General features: G+C 46.4%; 1 protein-coding gene across 10 annotated transcripts in view; it reads right to left on the bottom strand.

The window, feature by feature from the left end:
* Window positions 1-18,669, bottom strand: part of SNX13 (sorting nexin 13) — a 598,803-nt gene that overhangs the window by 133,448 nt on the left and 446,686 nt on the right. For all 10 annotated transcript variants that reach the window (XM_086941899.1, XM_086941902.1, XM_086941894.1 and 7 more), the window contains one exon: window positions 17,411-17,521. In XM_086941899.1, the coding sequence (XP_086798025.1) occupies window positions 17,411-17,521 (111 nt within the window). The remainder of the gene's footprint in view (window positions 1-17,410; window positions 17,522-18,669) is intronic.

The raw sequence follows: 18,669 nt of genomic DNA, 5'->3' as shown, positions 1-18,669 counted from the left end.
AGAGCGATTCGCCGTCATAGGGCATGTCGAGGATCTTCTCCTGAACCTCCTGGCGAAAAGAGGTGGAACGAAGTCAGCCCTGACGACGCAAAATGGCCACCCCCGCAAGCTGACGAAAACCAGTGCATGCAATGTCCATAGAGCAGTCAATTTCAGATGACGCTCTCTCTCCCTCCTGAAGAATCTTGAGAGCCTCTGCTCTGGAGGGCTCAGGAATGAGGTTGATGAAAGAAGACATATCCGACCACATTTGGCGGTCATAGTGCCCCAGAATGGCCAGAGAATTTGCAGCCCTCAGTGGTAGAAGCCATAGTGGAGAATTTTCATCCAATGGCATCAAGACGACGTCCTTCACGGTCAGGAGGAGCGGTAATAGGAGAAAACGGATTCCTGGAATGACGTAGTGCGGCCTGGGTAATGACGGAATCAGGTTTAGGTTGCGCTACCAGGCAGGCTGGAGAACCCTGGGGCCCCCTATATTTCTTCTCCAAACGAGGAAGAAGTGCCGGGATAGATTTCGGCGTCTGCATCAGTTTGACGCCCTCATTTAAGATGAAGTCAATTATAGGCACTGCCCGGACCGGTTTAAAAGGTTGACTCTTGAAGTCAAAGGAAACAGTCCTCATCTTTCAGAACCATAGGGAGCTTGAAGCGCAGTGCCGCTCGTTCCATAAGTTGGTGAAAACTCGCTATATCCACAGGAGGGGAATTCCCTGGACCAGAAGGTGGCGGCGATGGAGTCTGGATTTGATAATCGTCCCAATCAGCCATGTTCCCATCATCATAATCAAATTCACTGTGTTCCCGATCTGGGCGAACGTCATCATTCTCGTAAACAGTTGCAAGAACCTGAATAGAGGTAGTAGGTGGTGCAGAAGACGCAGACGGCTCTGGCATTGCAGTAGAGGGAGGAGTTGCTGTTGTTGCAGGCACAGTAGGATGAGGAGAGCCCTGGTGAGAAGGTGGAAATTGCCTATTAAAATCCTCCAGCATATATTGGAGATTAGAAATGAGGGAGAGTGGTATTTGCGCTGTGGGAACCTGAGCAGAAGGTTCCTCCTCATGGTAGTAAGGAACTTCCGATTCGTCCGCATAGTCCTGACATTTTATAACCAGTTCCGAAGGGCTTCGAGCTGCCCGGAATCTATCATCTACCTCCTCTTCAGAATCAGAGTCATGCTCCGAAGCAGTGGCAAAAAGCCTTAGGACCACTTTGTTACGGCGTAATTGTAAAAATGGTTCTTCTATGGTGAAAGCTTGAATCTCACTCACTCTCCTAAGAGAGGTAATAGCAACAAGGAAAGCTGTTTTCCATGTGAGGAATTGCAATTCAATTTTGTGTAAAGGTTCAAAAGGGGGTCCCATGAGCCTCGTAAGAATGATGTTTAGGTTCCACACTGGAGAGGCTGGTAACATAGGAGGAATGATTCTTTTTAATCCTTCCAAAAATGCTTTAATTGCAGGTACTCTAAATAGTGACAAATGTTGTATTTTGTAAGTATGCGGCAAGCGCCGCAAGATGCAGACGTATAGAATATGCTAGATTACATCTTTGTAAGTGTAGAAGATAGCAGATTATATTCTGGATGGAAGCATCCAGTGGATTGATTTGATTATTGGTGCAGTAAATGGCAAATCTTTTCCATTTTGCAGCATAGCAAGCTCTGGTAGTAGGTCTCCTGGCTTCCTTAATGATATTCATACAGTCTGGTTGCAGGTTAAGGTAACCAAACTCTAAGACTTCAGGATCCAGATCGCCAGATTCAGTTGACTTGGATCTGGATGTCGGATGTCTCCATGGTTCTGCTTTAACATGGATGGGGTCAGACACAGTCTTTGGTGTGGAACTAGAGAGAGTTCTAGCAGCGTTGTGAACCACGGTTGGTGTATCCATGTGGGAGCTACTAAGATTAATTTGAGAGACTGTTGTCGGAGCTTGCGCCATACTAGTGGTATTAGTGGAAGTGGTGGAAAAGCGTACACAAATCTGCCTGACCAGTTCATCCATATCGCATTGCCTTTCGACAGCGGGTGTGGAAACCTGGCGGCGATTATTGGGCATTTTGTGTTTTCGTGTGTGGCGAACAGATCTATGTCTGGATGACCCCACTTGTGAAAGAATGGTAGAAGAACTTGAGGATGTAGTTCCCACTCGTGAATCTGTTGTGCCTGTCGACTTAACAGATCTGCAATCTGATTGTGAACTCCTGGAAGGTGTTCAGCTAGGAGATATATTTTTTGTGGAATGGCCCATCTCCAAATGTTCTGTGCAAGCTGGGTGAGTTGCAGAGAATGTGTGCCTCCTTGTTTTTGTATGTAGTACATGGCTGTCATGTCCATCCGGATTAGGACAGCTTTGTTTTGTACATGAGCTTGGAAGGATTTTAGTGCTAGGAGTATTGCTAGTAGCTCTAGGTGATTGATGTGTAGCACTTTTTGTTGAGTGGTCCTTCTTCCCTGAGTTGAATGGTTTAGGAGATGGGCTCCCCATCCTGTGAGAGATACGTTTGTTGTAAGTAAGTTCGAGGAACGCCCGCCCTCTGGACAAATTCTTGGTGTTCCACCACTGCAGAGAGCGATATGTGCGGCTGTCCACCAACACAAGGTCTGTAAGTTGTCCTTGAGCCTGATTCCACTGATGTGCTAAACATTCTTGTAATGGACGCATCTGAAGTCTTGCATACGGTACAAAAAAATGCAAGATACCATCATGCCTATGAGTTGCATGAACACTCTGGCTGGGAGAGAGTGTTGGTCTTGAAACCTTGTGACTAAGGCTTGAATGCTCTGTATCCTGGCTGGACTTGGATAAGCAAGAGCTGTAGAAGTGTTTATTGTGGCCCCTAGATATTGATGTACATGAGAGGGCTGGAGATGCGACTTGGTGTAGTTGATTGAAAACCCCAAGTTGTGCAATGTTTGAATTGTCTGACGAGTGTGTTGGACACACTGATTGACTGACTTGGCTTTCATGAGCCAGTCGTCTAGATATGGGAAGACATGTATGAGTTGTCTTCTGACATGTGCTGCTACTACTACTACTGCTAGGCACTTTGTAAACACTCTTGGTGCAGTTGTGACCCCGAATGGAAGGACTCTGAATTGATAGAGTTGTCCTTCTAGTACAAACCGTAGGTACTTCCTGTGAGAAGGATGTATGGGAATTTGGAAGTAGGTGTCCTTGAGGTCTAGTGTGGTAAGGAAATCGCCTTGGTGCAGCAAAGGGAGCACTTGTTATAGAGTGATCATGTGAAAATGATCTGAGTGTATATACAGATTGAGGGACCTGAGGTCGAGAATTGGTCTTAATGTCCCATCCTATTTGGGTATTCGGAGGTACAGCGAATAAACCCCTGTGCCTTGATGTTGTAGTGGAACTCTCTCTATTGCGTGTTTTTGAAGCAATGAGTGAACCGCTTGTTTGAGCAGCGTAAGATGTTCTGTGGACATTGGGCGCTGTCTGGGTGGTATATGTGGAGAGGTAGCTGTAAGTTCTAGGCAGTAACCATACTGGATAATTTGTCTTACCCACTTGTCTGTTCTGATTGAATTTCAGACAGGTAGGAACTGTGTTAGTTCCCCCCCCCCAACCGGAGTGGAATGCAGATGGGAGAGCGGAAGAAAGTCACTGTTTTGTGGTGGGAGAGGTTTGATTGTTATTACCTCGACCTCTATCCTTGTTGTTGTTCCCTCTGTATCCTCCTCTAAAATATCCTCTATTGGAGGATGTTTGTGTATTGGCTTTAAAGGAAGCTGAATTCTCTGCTCCAGCTTGTTTGGAGCCTCCTCTATAGAAGGAGCGACAAAAGGAACCTCGTGTTTGTGGGGACTGTAAAGCTCTCATAGATTTGGCAGTGTCAGTGTCCTTTTTCATCTTTTCAAGTGCTGTCTCTACAGCGGGCCCAAAAAGCTGCTGTTGGTTAAATGGCTGAATTAAGATAGTAGTTTGCACTTCTTGTTTAAAACCCGAGATGCTTAGCCATGCATGGCGTCTAAGGAGGACGCTAGTGTTCATAGCTCTAGATGCAGTGTCTGTTGCATCAAGTGCGCACTTGATTGATGCATTGGCGATTAGCTTACCCTCTTGGATAAGATCATTTGCCTGTGCTTTATATTGATCAGGTAGATGCTGTAAAAGTGTTTCTAACTAATCATAATGAGCCCTGTCATACCTTGCGAGGAGGGCATGAGTATTAGCCATGCGCCAGGTATTTTGCTTGCTTGGGCAGCTATTCTTTTACCTGAAGCGTCTATCATTTTAGATTCTTTGTCAGGAGGTGGCGCTTCCCCTGAGGTTAGGGAGTTAGCGCGCTTTCTAGCGTTGGAAACGACTAGGGAATCTAGGGGTAGCTGTGCCTTAATGTATGTAGGATCTCCAGCGACAGGCCTATATTTCTTTTCTATTCTGGGGTTTATGATCCTAGCACGTACAGGATCTTTAAACACTACTGTTGCATGCTCAATGACCCCTTTAATCATAGGTAGTATTTGAAATGACTTTTGGGATTGTTCAAAAGTATCTAGTAAAAAATCTTCTTCTGCCTCATCTGAGTGCATTGTGACAACATGATAGATGGCAGCTCTATTGATTAAGTGTCCAAACCCAATATCATCTTCTGGAGGAGATGGTTTGGATGGTATGGATGTGGATCTGGGATATCTGGTACATCCTGGGGGATTGAGTACTCCCAGTCAGGTGGAACACTTGGGTAGGTAAAAGGATCATTTGGGTCATCCCCTCCACCCATAATATCATCATCATCATTATTATGAGGAGGTGTATGTTGTGGTGAAATATGAAGAGGAAAATTTTGAGGTGAACTAGAAGTAGGAAGAGAAGGTGGGATAGAGAGCGGTATAGGAGAAAAAGGGTGCTTAGGTGATGTGGCAGAGTCCTTCTTCACACGCACTGGAGGTGCTGTGTCTAACTTCCTCTTTCTATCTGGTACAGTAGTAACATGTCCTGTCTTTGGATCAACATAGATCTTTTTCTGCTTAGGATCAGGACGAAAAAGTTCCACTTCTGAGGGAACCGCCATTGGCGCTGATTTATTCGGTTCTGATCGTGGTTGTCTTTATCTTTAGCCTTAGGAGTTGTGTCCGAGTCCCTTGGCGTAGGTCTTGGCTCAGAAGATCTTGGCTTTGGAGCCAAAGCTGGTTTAGTCTGCTTGGAAGCGTCCAAAGCTGGCTTATGTATTTTCGGGTCCATTTTCTGTTTCGGAGTCGACGGGTTTGGAGTGAGTTTCGGAACCAGGACTTCCTTCGGTGCCGGGGTAGCTGGTGGTATCAGCACTTGCGGTTTGCTCGGGTCCCGAGCTACCGGAAGGCTTTTGGATTTTCTTCAGGGCCGTGCTCAAAAGTGGGGCTTCTAAAGTAGGTTTTCGGTCTTGACTGGGCCCAGGAGGCGGAGTGTTTACCTTTGCCTTTGATTTCGACGAGGGGGTTGGGGTAGGGGCATTAGTACTCACGCGTTGACCCGAAGGTATGGAGTCGTCTGCCCCAGATACGATTTTGAGATCTTCGGAATCTTCCTCTGGGACATCTGGACCCTCGTTTTAGAGGTCTACCGGTTCCTGAGCTGATCTCTGCATGATGTGTCGACGGGCCCTCCGATCTCGAATAGTCTTCTTGGATCGAAGGGATGCGCAGGCAGGATAGCTGCACTGGTGTTCAGGTAATAAGCACAGGTTACAGACCTTGTGATGGTCACTGTGCAGGACTTTTGCTCCACACTCTGGGCATTTCTTGAACGGCACCATTTCCATGAGCTGTAGGCCTCCCGGCGTGGATAGGCCCAACGGCCCGCGTCGACGACCGGAATCGAGCTGATGAAATCGAGTTGATGGTTCTTGATGTCGAAAGTTGTTTAGAAGAGTTTAAGTACGTTTTTATGCGTCAAACTACTTGGAAAGTAGATTTCGAACCGGAGCGGAAAAGTTATATCCGAGCACAGTGGCGGAAATAAACAATTCAAGGATAGAGTCGATGCCCATGCGCACTATCGTCCAAGGGAGGAGTCACCTATCTCGTGACTACAAAGACTTCTTCCAAGACGACAACCACATGCAATCGTCCGAGCCCAACACCAGGTGGCGATCCAATGCTCAGTGTGAGATCTGCAGCTCATATGCCTCAAACATGACCTTTCCCTGGGGTAAGACTCCATGTTGTTTCTAACGTCCTAACACTGAAACCTCTCCTTATAGACAGTCTTATCTCCACTACCTCTTTAGTCAAACATTATTTGGCCATGGAAGAATGAAATGATTTGAAGGCAGATAAACTATTAAAGCATCCAGTGTCTCAATACTGTTACCTCCAGAACAACGCCTTTCTTGAGGGAGAGTTCACTTCATACCTTGTGCATTCTCTAGCTTTCATTCTGATGTCTTTCTATGGCTCAATGTGGTCCCTTGCTTCTCTACAGCCAGCTATGATGTCATGTAAGGACACACAGGGGCATTTAGTATACAAGAGGGTGCATGTATCTCCCTTTTACTACATGTATGAACTTCCCACTAAAATGATGCATCTTACTTTATGAATTTGTTTGTTTACTTCAATTACATTTTTAAAACATTCACCCATGTTGGAGACAGTTTAGTATACGTTAACACCACAGATAAATAAGGTCTAATTATTAGGCGAAACTGAGTAACTGAAAATACCAGCACCTAAACCATAACAGATCGAGGGAAGAGGTGCATAAAATAAACAATGGCAAACATCAAGCTGTTGCGGAGACACAATTGTGGTTATGCATTAGTAGACCTGGTATGTTGGCAATCTTGTTTAGAAACACAGATGTCAAATATACATATAACCCAGGAAACTGCAATGCCAACTGGTAGGAGATAATAATGTATTTTGAGACTTAACCTACCTGAAAATCCTGTCGGTTGAATAGTACGATTTACTTACTTTCTTTCAGTAACGATGTATCTGGTAGAGACGTTGTCTAGTCGTGGATTCCTTAACTTAGAATTATCCCCAGACGTCAGACTGGTTCCCAAAAATGTTTGCAGCAGCACCTCTGCGCGCAGGGGGACGGCGCCACACGACGTCGCCCGGATGTCGTCCATGGATGGGACGTCAGCAAGGTCATATAAGTCCCTCCCGGCGCGCTGATGTCAGTTTTCTTCAGAGAAACTTTTCAGCGGCACAACGCGGAGCCACTAACAAAACTGTGAAACTAGCGGAACAGAGTGCGAAGGAGGAAAAATCTGTAAAACAATCCGTAAAACAAAGAAAGCGGATGGTGTATAACACCATCATAAAGTACAGTGTCAGACACTGTATACCAAAAAACCAATAAGTAAGGCTGAGCACCGCTCTGAGAAACAACCCCGCAAAGCGAAGAGTAGACCCTCCCCAGAGGCTGAGTAACTAGGGAAGAGCGCAGAACTGTGCCAGCCAACAAAAGCGGAGCACAGGAAGAACAATCCACTGCTTGGTGACATTACAAAGAATGGCGCATCCCCCTGTATAGATCAAAGGGCCTAGGCACAACCAAACAGATCCCAAAAGAGGCAACTGCAGAGGAGACAAGAAACTCTAAACCGATGGAGGAGGCGGGAGGCGAAAGAACAGAAGAAGACCCCACACTGGAAGGACCATAGTGGAGGAATGCAGAGAAAGGGAAAAAATGAACCTCCTGTTGAAGGCGAAAGTGAAAAGCAACATTCCACAGGAAGAAAAGCCACCCAGAGGGAGACGGCTGCAGAAGGCAAAGTCTGAAAGGGTCGCATCAACTTGAGCCCCCTGAATGAAGATCAGTGCCAACTGAAAGGAGGCAAGGTGGAGAACTGCACCTGGAAAGGTCCACGCAGAACGGGGAGGATGGGTGGGCGTTAAGGAATCTGCGGCTAGACAACGTCTTTACCAGATACATCGTTACCGCAGTTAAGTAACTTGTACATCTGATAGAGACATCTAGCCGCAGATTCCTTAACTTAGAATAGATATCACAGCCATACTCAAGGGGGAGGTGGGTCTGCAACATAACAGAAAGTGCCCGAGAGCACTGTACCGGCAATAGGGTGATGGACTATGGGGAAAGCTGTGGCGGTGCAGCCAACCAGCAGACCAAGCAGCTCGGAAGAGCAAAAGACAATGGGAGGCAAAGGCACCACAAGATGACCAGAAGGGCACGAGACCTAACCTGTGTGAATACGGGATGGAACAACGGCCCTAAGCCAAAATCCCAGAGCATAAGAGAGAGTTCATGATGAGTGAAGGAAGAAGAACTACTCCCAGAGCCCAATGGTCGCAAGCCACCAACCAAGATCCAGCGGACAATATGGAGTGACAGAACCAGAGCCTACCCGGTGGGCCTATGCAGGGGAGGCCGGACAGGGAGCAGCCAGGAAGCGTAGAACCAGAGGCAGGGACTGAGCAACGTCCCAGAAGTGCAGGTGTGAAGCACAAGACACACCAAGTGCAATACAGTCACAAGAAAGCGACTGGGTCAGAAGCAACCAGCTGAAGCACACCGAGGCGGACCACAACGAGGAACATGCACGTAGCAGGCAGCTACAGAGACCAGCAAGTGGCATGGCTATGGCGATTAAGGGACTGCCGAACAAGGCGACTTGAAGCCCAAGGAGAAGAGCACACCCAAAAGGAGACACCGAGACAGGGCGCAGCACCCGGGACGACCCCAGAAGAGAACTGTCCCGCAGGCACACCAGACACACCAGACACAGATAAGGGTGAAACCTGTAGGAAAGAAGACACATCCAAGGTGTGCCATCCGAGGCACCTAAGGTGCCTATAGGAATTGTGAATAAGTGCACACAGAGCTGTGGAGAACAACCTCAGATCTCCGGAACCACCACCTCCGACTAGGAGGAGAAACACTCCCCCACAAAAGAGAGGGACTATTTAGTACATGAACGAGACAGACAAGACACCCAAGAAGAAGAGCATCTAGAAGAAGAGGCTCACCCAAGGGAGCGGAACCCTGGGAACCCTTGTTGCCAAAGCAGCATGAAAAGGCAGCAAAGTGCACTATAAAACGTGCAAAAGAAAAACAACACCATGTAGAACGATGCCAAACCTGAGCACAAGGCAACCAACTGCTCCCCGAAAAACGGGGATAGAGGACCAGACCTCCCAGAAGCAAAGAAAGGCAGAGGTGTATAAAAAGGGATACCCACTGGTCATTAACATGCGGGTATCTATAGAAAGGCCGAGCTACGAGACCAACACAGCTGCGGGCACTATAGCAGGAACCCTCCTAATGCACCAGTGGCAGCCTTGGAAAAATTGTGTTGAAACACACTGAAAAGACGTCCCAAGCGACAATGATTGAAGAATCATTAAGAAACAAGGGAAAAAAATAAAAGAGGAGTATGCAATGCACACACAGCTTAAGCAGGGCAGAACCTGTGGCCTGTAGGAAGCAGTGTCAGAAGGCAGTACACGGAAAAAACGCCCTAAACGGTAAGATAATAACGCCAGGGTCAGAGAGGAGCCCAAAGGGACATCCACGCCCGCCTGGAACAGAGCGAGGTTATACAATAGCATACAGGTACCCCACCTGGGGTATATCACGCCCCCAAAAACAAAAATAGGGGAACACCTCTTAGGGGAATCCACAGCAAGAGGTGAATACACAAACAACCTGTGGAACAACGACACAGTTGGCTTGCTGTCAGCCCAAAAACGCACAGTGCAACTTGTGGATGCTGAATGAAATTTGCAAAAGGAAGCAGGGGTAACCACCTCAGTGTAGGCTTACCAGAGACCTGCCAAGCACAAGCCTACGGAGGGTGGAGGGGGCTATTGGGGGGTGGGGGGGGGGGGGAGAGCCCGCAAGGAGGCACTGAACCGATGAGTCGGCTTGGGTATTAAACAAAAGGACGCCATCTAAAGGCAGGTCAACAAGGCGCTCCCGGATATTCTCCAGGAAGACGCCATCCTGCAACCAAGCATGGCAGCGTAGTGTAACAGAACTGGCCACAGCCCAACCTAAGGAGTCTGAGGTATCCAGGGCTGACCGGATAGTAAATCATGCCAGGTCACGTCCGTCACGGATACGATGGAGTAGGTCAGCACGAGCGCCCTCAAAAGTTGAGAGAGCGGGCAGAGTCCCAAAGGGCAGAAGTAGCCCGAGTCAACACACACACTGTATTGAGGGAGTGAAGAGCTGCGCTAGTGGAGGCGAAAATATTATGACCCCACGATTCCAGCCATCTAGACTACCGGGACGGAGGAAGCAACAGCAGAGGCAAGGAAGGAAAGGAAATTTGCAGAAGGAGCCCCTGAACGTTTGGATGAACAAACAAGCAAACCGGATCGTTTGGGGCAGGGCGGTTGCAGTGCATGATGGAACAAGCCACCGGATACCAGACGCCGGCCGAGCCCAGGTTGCCGGAAGGGCATCATAAAGAGAGGCTTCAAAAGGCAGAAGCTGCTCTACATTCCCCAAACTGTGGTGGAGAACATCCAATAGGAGGTCAACAGGCAGGCGAATTGAAACGGGCTGCATACGCAGAATGCCGGCGGCCATGGAAACAACCCTCGCAAAGGCTGCACCAGCCTCGGTAGCTCTCTGAGGAGGGGACATTAACTCATCCGTGGGTGAGGGTTGTAAGCTGAGCTGCCCACTCCAAGGAGATTGTCTGATCAAAGGAGGAGCAGACCAATGTCCAAAGGGAGGAAGCCCCAAGGACGAATGAGGGTCCTGAAGGGGCTCTTGAGGAGGCGGAGAGTCCGCCGGAGCCACAAACTCCAAGGGGGTAGAGGCAAGGACAGATCCGGCGTTGGCGGACGTCGGGATGATGCCGAACTTGCTCCGGAGGGGAGTCTATGATCTGGCGCCGACCTCCCAGAGAGGAGTCGACGACCAGGGGGTGAGGCGGCGCCAGGGCGTCCTTGTCCGGTGCAGACTCGGCCTCAACCACAATAGGCTCCGGTTACGAAGAAAGGAACGGAGCCGGGGAGGCAAGTTTACGGTGCAGCACCGGCACCGACTCAGCCTCGACCACAACAGGCTCTGGTTCCAAAGAAAGGAAGGATGCCGGGGAGGCAAGTTTACGGCGCCGCACCGGCGCCGACTCAGCCTCAGCCTCGACCACAACAGGCTCTGGTTCCGAAATAGGGAACGGAGCCAGAGCCGGGGAGGCAAGTCTACGGTGCCAGACTGGCCCCGGCCCGGCCTCCGAAAAGGCAGCCGGGAGGGGGACTTGGAGACGAGCTACAAGTATCAGCGACCACCTGCGACGCCAATGGGAACCCCACTAGACTATGCGGCGCGTTAAGGGTGCTATGGGCCGAAGAGGGGGACCCAGCCGTGCCGTGCCCCGACGACGTCATACCTCCATCGCCTGAGGCAAGGTGCTCAGTCTGTGCCGGGGGCGAACCTGCCGGTGAGTCCACCAGAGACCCCGCACGCAGCAGGGGGTCCGAGGACGCCCCAGGGAGAGGAGGGAACCCAAGGGAGGCCTGCAGTGCCGCAGCATAAGCCACCATCTGGGTCACACCCACGCCAGGAAATGGTGGGGAGACCCTGAGGGGCGTATGTCCGGAGAAGTCTGGGAACTAGTGCCCCATCCAACAGGAGGAAGGGAGGTCGATGACCTCAGCGACAGATGCCAGGACTTACCAGGGACGGGCGAGCGACGCACATGGGAACCAGACTGCGACCGACTTCGCAAACGGAACCCACTCCTACCGGGACCTGGCGCCGAAGAGGAGGCCGGGGGCAGTGACGACTCTGACCTGGACAGGCGAGCCGAAAGTAGCTTTATCCGGCACTCCTGCCGGGACTTTGGCTTCAGTTGTTGGCAGGCGTCGCAATCTCTCGAGTCAAGTTGTTCGTCCAGGCACGACATGCAGATAAGGTGTGTGTCTGTCGCTGCCATTTGCCGCGAACAGGAGGCACACGTCTTAAAGCCCGAAGGCATCGCACACTGTTCCAGATGCAAAAGCTTCAAAGGGGGCCTGAAAACATCCCAGAGGACCCGCTTACTCCGGATCCGTGTTGCATGCGGAAAAGAAGAAAACGGACGTCAGCGCACCAGGAGGAACTTAAATGACCTTGCTGACGTCACATCCGTGAACGATGTCAGGGTGGGGTCGTATGGTGCCGTCCTCCCGCGTGCAGAGGTGCTGCTGCAAAAAAATTCCAGATCAAGTCTGAAGCCTGGTGATAATTCCAAGTTAAGAAATCTGCGGCTAGATGTCTATCAGATCCACTAGTCATGATGGGGAACTTAATGACACATTTCAGTTCAACAGCATTTACTGAGCATTTATTTTCTGGTACGGAAAGATCATAAAATAGAACATGTGCTGGACTGACATTTTAACACAACTTAAATTATAAATGCAAAGCATCTATGTGAAGTCTGTGGCCTGATCCTTCTTTCAATCACCTTTCAATAAGTACTACAGTCCCGGCAACAAAAATTATCAATAGTTTGGAAAAAAAAACATATCCCTGAGAAATTGAAAACACACACCTTACAGGGCTTACAGAGAAATTTAAGAAGGCAACGCAACACAATAATATTGGCCATTAGCCAATGTGTAGGTTGAAAAGCAGAAGTAGCTGGCAATCCTGCATACCTAAAACTATTGTTTTTTTGGCTATAAAAATAAATCTCTCCGATATAATAACATATTATACAGATATAAAATACAATTGCATGTATTTCAGTTGATAAATCACCTCCAAACATACAAATGTCTAATCATTACCTTTGGCAGAGGAGTCAAGGTATTGGAATGATATGACTATATAAAGCACAAGCTTTAATCAGTTTTGTCCAAAATTACAAGAATTTGAAACAACCTTTGAGAGAGCCAGGTAACTGAAACTCTTAAGGATCTGTGCTCCCCCCAAAAGCTGTTGAAATAGAGTGAAAAAAAAATAAGAAACTGACAAAAATACTACTTTTGTTCGAGCAGCTGCTGCATGCAACTTTGTTTGCTTTATGTTGCTATTACCTTCCCTTTTTGCAGAATTTAAGCACTGAGAAGGAGGTCCGGATGTGCAAGGGATGGTCGTTCCAGGATTTAGGAGCAAGGCAGAAGAAGGTACAACCTCAAGATTTGGTTCTGTGTATGTGGGAAGTGTGTGAAAGTAGGAATCTAGCTGAACGGATGGGTCTTTTAGGTTTATGGACGTTTATGTGGTTGTTAAGGTACATGGGGCCAATGTTGTGTAAGGCTTTGTATGTGTGCGTGAAGAGTTTGAGGAGTGCTTGTTTGTGGACAGAGAGCTGGTGCAGCTCTTTGAGGTGCGGGGTCATTTAAGTGCAGAGGGAGAAGTTGAGAATGAGTCTGGCTACTAAATTTTGTATGGTCTAAATTCTTCTGGCCCATTGAGCTTTTATTCCAGCATTGAGAATGTTGCCATAGTACAAAATACTGGTGATGATGGCTTGGGTGATAGTTCTGCAAGTGATGGTGGGGAGCAATTTGAAAATCTTCTTGAGCATCTCGAGTGTGTGAAAGCATGAGATGGAGACTGCATTTACTCTGGCAGACATGGTGAATTGTTTTCGATTACCACTTTGAGGTTCTTAGTGTGAGCTGCCAGCAGGGTTGTGGGTCAGAGTTTGGCGGGACGCCAGGTGGAGTCCCAGAGTGAGGAGTCTTTGCCAAACATTACAACTTCAGTTGTATCTGTGTTGAGCTTGAGGCAGTTGGTTTGCATCCATCTGGCGACTTTGGTCATGCAGACAGAGAAATTGGGCCAGGGTTTGATGTCTTCTCGGAGAGGAAGACAATAAGATGAGTCATCAGTATAGGACATCATGCTGATTCTGTGGGCCGGGGTGATGCTGGCGAGTGGGATCCTGTAGGTGTTGAACAGAGTGGGGCCGTGGGGCTAAGTAAAGATCCTTGTTGAACTCCGCAGATGAGGTTGACGGCATCTGAGGCGAAGAAGGCCAGGTTTACAGACTGGGTCCTTCCTGTCAGGAAGGAGCAAATCCTGCAAAGTGCGAGACTTGGATGCTGGCTATGTGCTGTCTTAGATAAGATGGGGTGAGACACTGTGTCAAAGGCTGCAGAAAGATCCAGTAGGGTGAAGGCAGTAGTGTCACCTTCGTCCAAGATCAGCTGGAAGTTGTGCATGGCAGGGATGAGGGAAGTTTCTGTACGGTGATTATGCCTGAATCCGGAATAAGTGGTGCTGAGAAGGTGGTTGTTAATGAGATGGGTGGCTAGGCTTTTATCATCTTTTTCATGAGCAGTAAACTTAAAAATAAATGGCACAGTCACTTTGGTTTGCGCCTGGTCTCTGCCCCAGAGGTGATTAGCCAAGCTTTCTCCAGAGTGGCCACATCTCCATCCCAATGGGCAATAACAGCAGTGGCTGGAGCGTATGCTGTAACATTCACATCCCTCAACGTATTTTAAAGACATGACATTTCTTCGATGGCTATGCCTAAATATGTTTTTCTTAGATAAAAGGCCATACACATAAGGGGGCTACCATTCCAAGAGTGCCTTCACTACAAAGGCTGGTTTAAAGGGCGGTGTTTATTAGTGATCTCCTTATCTGTCCCTACATCGCCACTGAGTTTTTCATAGTTGGATGATGTGAGGCTGTACGAACATGTTAGGCAAGAATTTCTGTTGTAATGGTTGGTTGGACAGGGGAGTCGGGGAAGGCGGGCTCATTTTCTTTTTATATATGGCCAGAAGAGCATCAGTGTGGGAGGTAGGAAACCGTATAATAGAGCAGATTACACACCAGCCAGGGTGTTAAGATCGGCTGAAGCAACCCTGCTCATGCAACCTCGGTTTAGATTGGCGACAGTGGGCGGTCGTGCCATTTCTAACACCCTCCCAGGGGCCTGGAACAGTCTACCGGTGGACTTGCGCAAAGAACCTAATTTGTTGACCTTTCGCAAGAGGCTGAAGACTGTTCTTTTCCAGAAAGCTTGGGGAGGGATATAAATTTCCTGCAGTGTTTCTTTTGGTTCCTGTGGTGTTTACTGGACAAGCGCTTAGAGACCCCGGGGTTATATAGCGCTATATAAATCGAAATAAATAAATAAATAAATAAATCTTTAGGATTGCTATGCTAAGTAGGGGCAGAGCCCTGCCTTCAAAGATTCACACATAAATGTCTTTCTACCATATGCTCAGCCTTCAATGTAGAAGGCTTGATAATCAGAATAAGGAAAATGAACCTTAAAAAAAAAACTTTTATGTTCACAAGGTTCACAAAATAAGAATGATATTCTACAGACAACAGGGACATTTTAAGGATTTTGGGGCCCCTGTTCGAAACAGCTTTTACTCTATAATCCAATTTAGCTCTTTCATGGCCCCTTTGGCTGGGTCACTGTGCTCCCGTCCAAATTCTAAATGTGTTTACATTTAATATTCAAGGATGGTGACAATATTGTAACACAGCAGCAGCTCACTAACATTACTGCAAATAATCTCTGTGACACCCTCCAGTTTCTCATACATGAGGTCCTGTTTTGATCTAAAATGAACTTTTTTATAAATGTAGCATAAAACAAACAACATTTCTCTGCAAATAATAGACTAACAGAGCACCCACATTAAGAAATTAAAGGATAGCGGATTTTAAAATTTGTTTAGGAATTATTCAAGATAATCAGGGAAAGACTCTGTAGAACAGGGTTGACTATCATGGGCCTCCCTGAAAGGTTGGGGCTCTGAACTAGAACCCACATTGCCAATGCTCTAAAACGTCTCAGACAGACAAGTGTCACTCTAAGCTGATGGCACACAGATTTATCTTCATGTCATTTTTCCGGACACAGATATCTCCACGACGGATTCTTAGAAAACAGATACATGCTGCAAGTTTAACCTGTCCCCTGTCTAACCCTCTCCATGAGTCAAGGTGCTCTCATCAGTTAAAGGTTAAAAACCTCCAAATTTGTTTGGACTGAAGAATGTAGATCCATGTGTCCTGCAAGCTGCAGCTGTTGGCAAACACTGCTACCACCATGTTCCGGGCATAGATATTTATTAAAAGTCTCCAAACTCCACAATTGGGTAACCAATACTATAGTCTGTTGTCTGCTAGCTTGCTCACTCGATTTATATACATGCCAGTTTTCAAGCTAAATGAATCCACTCCTAGCACGCTAATCGAAATACAGTTTCCTTTGAACTATGCTTAATCAAATAGGACCATTGCTTACATTGCCTTTCACAATAAACAGTGACTTTGGTTCAACATAGAATCACATTTAAAGTGCTTCTGTGGTATACTCAATTGTTTTATAATCTGTACCCAAGCACAACTCGTATGTTCTGTTAGACATACTTTGCAGGCATAGGAATGTGAACTCACCATATTGCTATCTAATGATCAGAGGGAGAAAGGGTTCCTAGCTTACCTATCAGAAAAAGGAAATATACGACAATCAGGGAGAAAGCATCAAAACTGTGAGGGAAAAGAATTCAGAGCCAGCAGGTGAATCAAGGTGACAGACAGAACAGCATCTCAGAGAGTGGTATTAAAGGGTATCGAAATTTTGACACTCATGAAAACAGATAATCTTTACATCTGACCACGAAAGGACATCATATTGAAATAAAAAGAATCCGGGACAAAATAACTAGGGAGTGTAACTTTTGTAGATGAATGAGTCAAAGAGTGGATCAAGGCTTACGGAGACGGTGCTTTCATCCCCCGTGGTTGCGCCAGATACAATCATAAATTCAGGCCTGGAATGCCTCCTTGACTCCAAGAATCAGGATGTAGCTTCCTCTTCAAACGTTAGTGTTTGGCCTGTGACTGGGTCTTTTACCTTCAGCAGGTGTTTAAGTGTGTTCTGGAATTTTTAACTGGTTCCTGGCTTGCATTTGTTTATGTTGGAATAGAAGAAAATGGCCAGCTATCCCAATGCAGTATAGTCAGGAGCAGATTTAATGTCAATCCTTTCAACAATTTGGGTATGCCTCATTTGATGGAAGAACACACCTCTCATGAACAGCTCATTCTTTGATGCTAGGCTGATGCACTGCTTTCTGGACCAGCACAAAACACCAGCAAATTCCAACCTGCAACCATGGATTTGCAAAATCCTTATTAATCACAAACAAAGTAATTCATATTGATGTGGTAAAATGAATGGACGGTGTCAATGAAAATTATTAATGATTATTTGCAAGACTTTGCGAACTGTGTATCCAGTCTAAGGTATCTATCTGTCCCACAGAAGCTGGATTATGCTTGTATAAACTAAACCTCAAACTTGTCAGATAAACAACAAGGAGTTAACTAGCAAGCAGTTGGCAATTATGCATCTCTGCTTTACAGGAATTTCAATCAATTTTAAAACACTTTTACATTCGGATCTTTAAAATATTGAACATATTTTCCATTAATAAGCTCTGGGGAAACAATGAAACTTTATATAAGAAAATGCACTTAAAATGTTCATTATATGCTTTTGTTTACCTTGCGGGCAAAATCCCCTTTTCCTTTATTATAAGCTTTGTTTTCAAGAAAGCTGTGTACACACTGAGCTATTTCTGGACAGGCTTTCACCAACTCCGCATTCAATAATATCTAAACAGTAAAAAGAAAAACAAAACAGTTGATATATATATATGGCTTTTTTTTTAAATTGTCCACATTTTTCTTTAAGATCATCTTTAAAAAACCATTCAAGGTTTGTGGTGCGCATGTTGAACATGCTGATCATATATTAAGGAGAATAGCTAACCAGAAAGTCCCCCAATTCTAACAGTTTTTCTATGTAGAAATATCAACTTTCAAGTGGCGGTTGGTTAATTCCTTTGTTTTTTCACAAGCAAACCTTTAGGCACTTACTCTTGAAAGGCTGCCAATCACGGTCGCTTAATACACTTCTTAGTACAATTTTTTCGCAAGCAAAGTACAAATTTAACAATAGTCCAAGAAATCTGCATGACTCGAGAAGCACAACGGTCCAGTGTACAGGGTTGAAGAAGCATGCTCAAGGGTTTCTTGGTTCATCTTTCATAACCATGCCAGGGCAGAAAGGCAGTCCTCACAAACACATGAGGTGATATATGCAGCATCAAAAGACAAAGACAGTTAAGATGTAAAGCACTGAATTTCCAAGTAAAGTTTTTGCATAAAAAGCAAAAAATCAAATAAGACAAAAACAGAGGATAAAAAGGAGATCATTAGGATGGCCAGGGGGTCAAAAGGTGTTTTTTTAAAATCTCCCTAAACACAAACAGGGCTAAAACTCTCAAAAGTAAATGAATGAGGACATTTAGAATAGCCCTAACAAAACAATTCATCCCATAGGTAGCAGTCTTCAAGGGGTAAGGGAGGACTACAAATTCTGACTAGCAAACGTTTTCAGTCTGAACCCCGTTGAGTCAAAAACTAATTTTGCCCTAAAGGTAAGACCGAAACTAAAGACCTTATGGCCACAGCATGGTTACATTTTGATCGTAAGGTATTCCTTCTAGGCCTGGCCAGGTAGTACCATATGAACAAATGAAACTGTGGGAGGCTGGCTTAGTGTATGGTGCTCACTTTTGTTAAGTGTAACACCCAGTACTAATCCAGGCAACCCTTAAGGTGATTTTACTGGTTTTAGACAACCTTAGAAAGCTCTCCAAGTGGTAGCTGTGGAGAGCAGCCTTCAGGCTTAGTCCAGAAGGTGTGTAAAGCAGCTTGTTTTACCACTACTTAATCTTATGGTATAGGTTAAGTGAAAA

Source organism: Lissotriton vulgaris, chromosome 10 (genome assembly GCF_964263255.1).
Source record: "Lissotriton vulgaris chromosome 10, aLisVul1.2, whole genome shotgun sequence".
Classification (NCBI taxonomy): Eukaryota; Metazoa; Chordata; class Amphibia; order Caudata; family Salamandridae; genus Lissotriton; species Lissotriton vulgaris.
The sequence above is the reverse complement of the archived record's forward strand: the minus strand, read 5'-3'. Positions and strand labels throughout refer to the sequence as shown.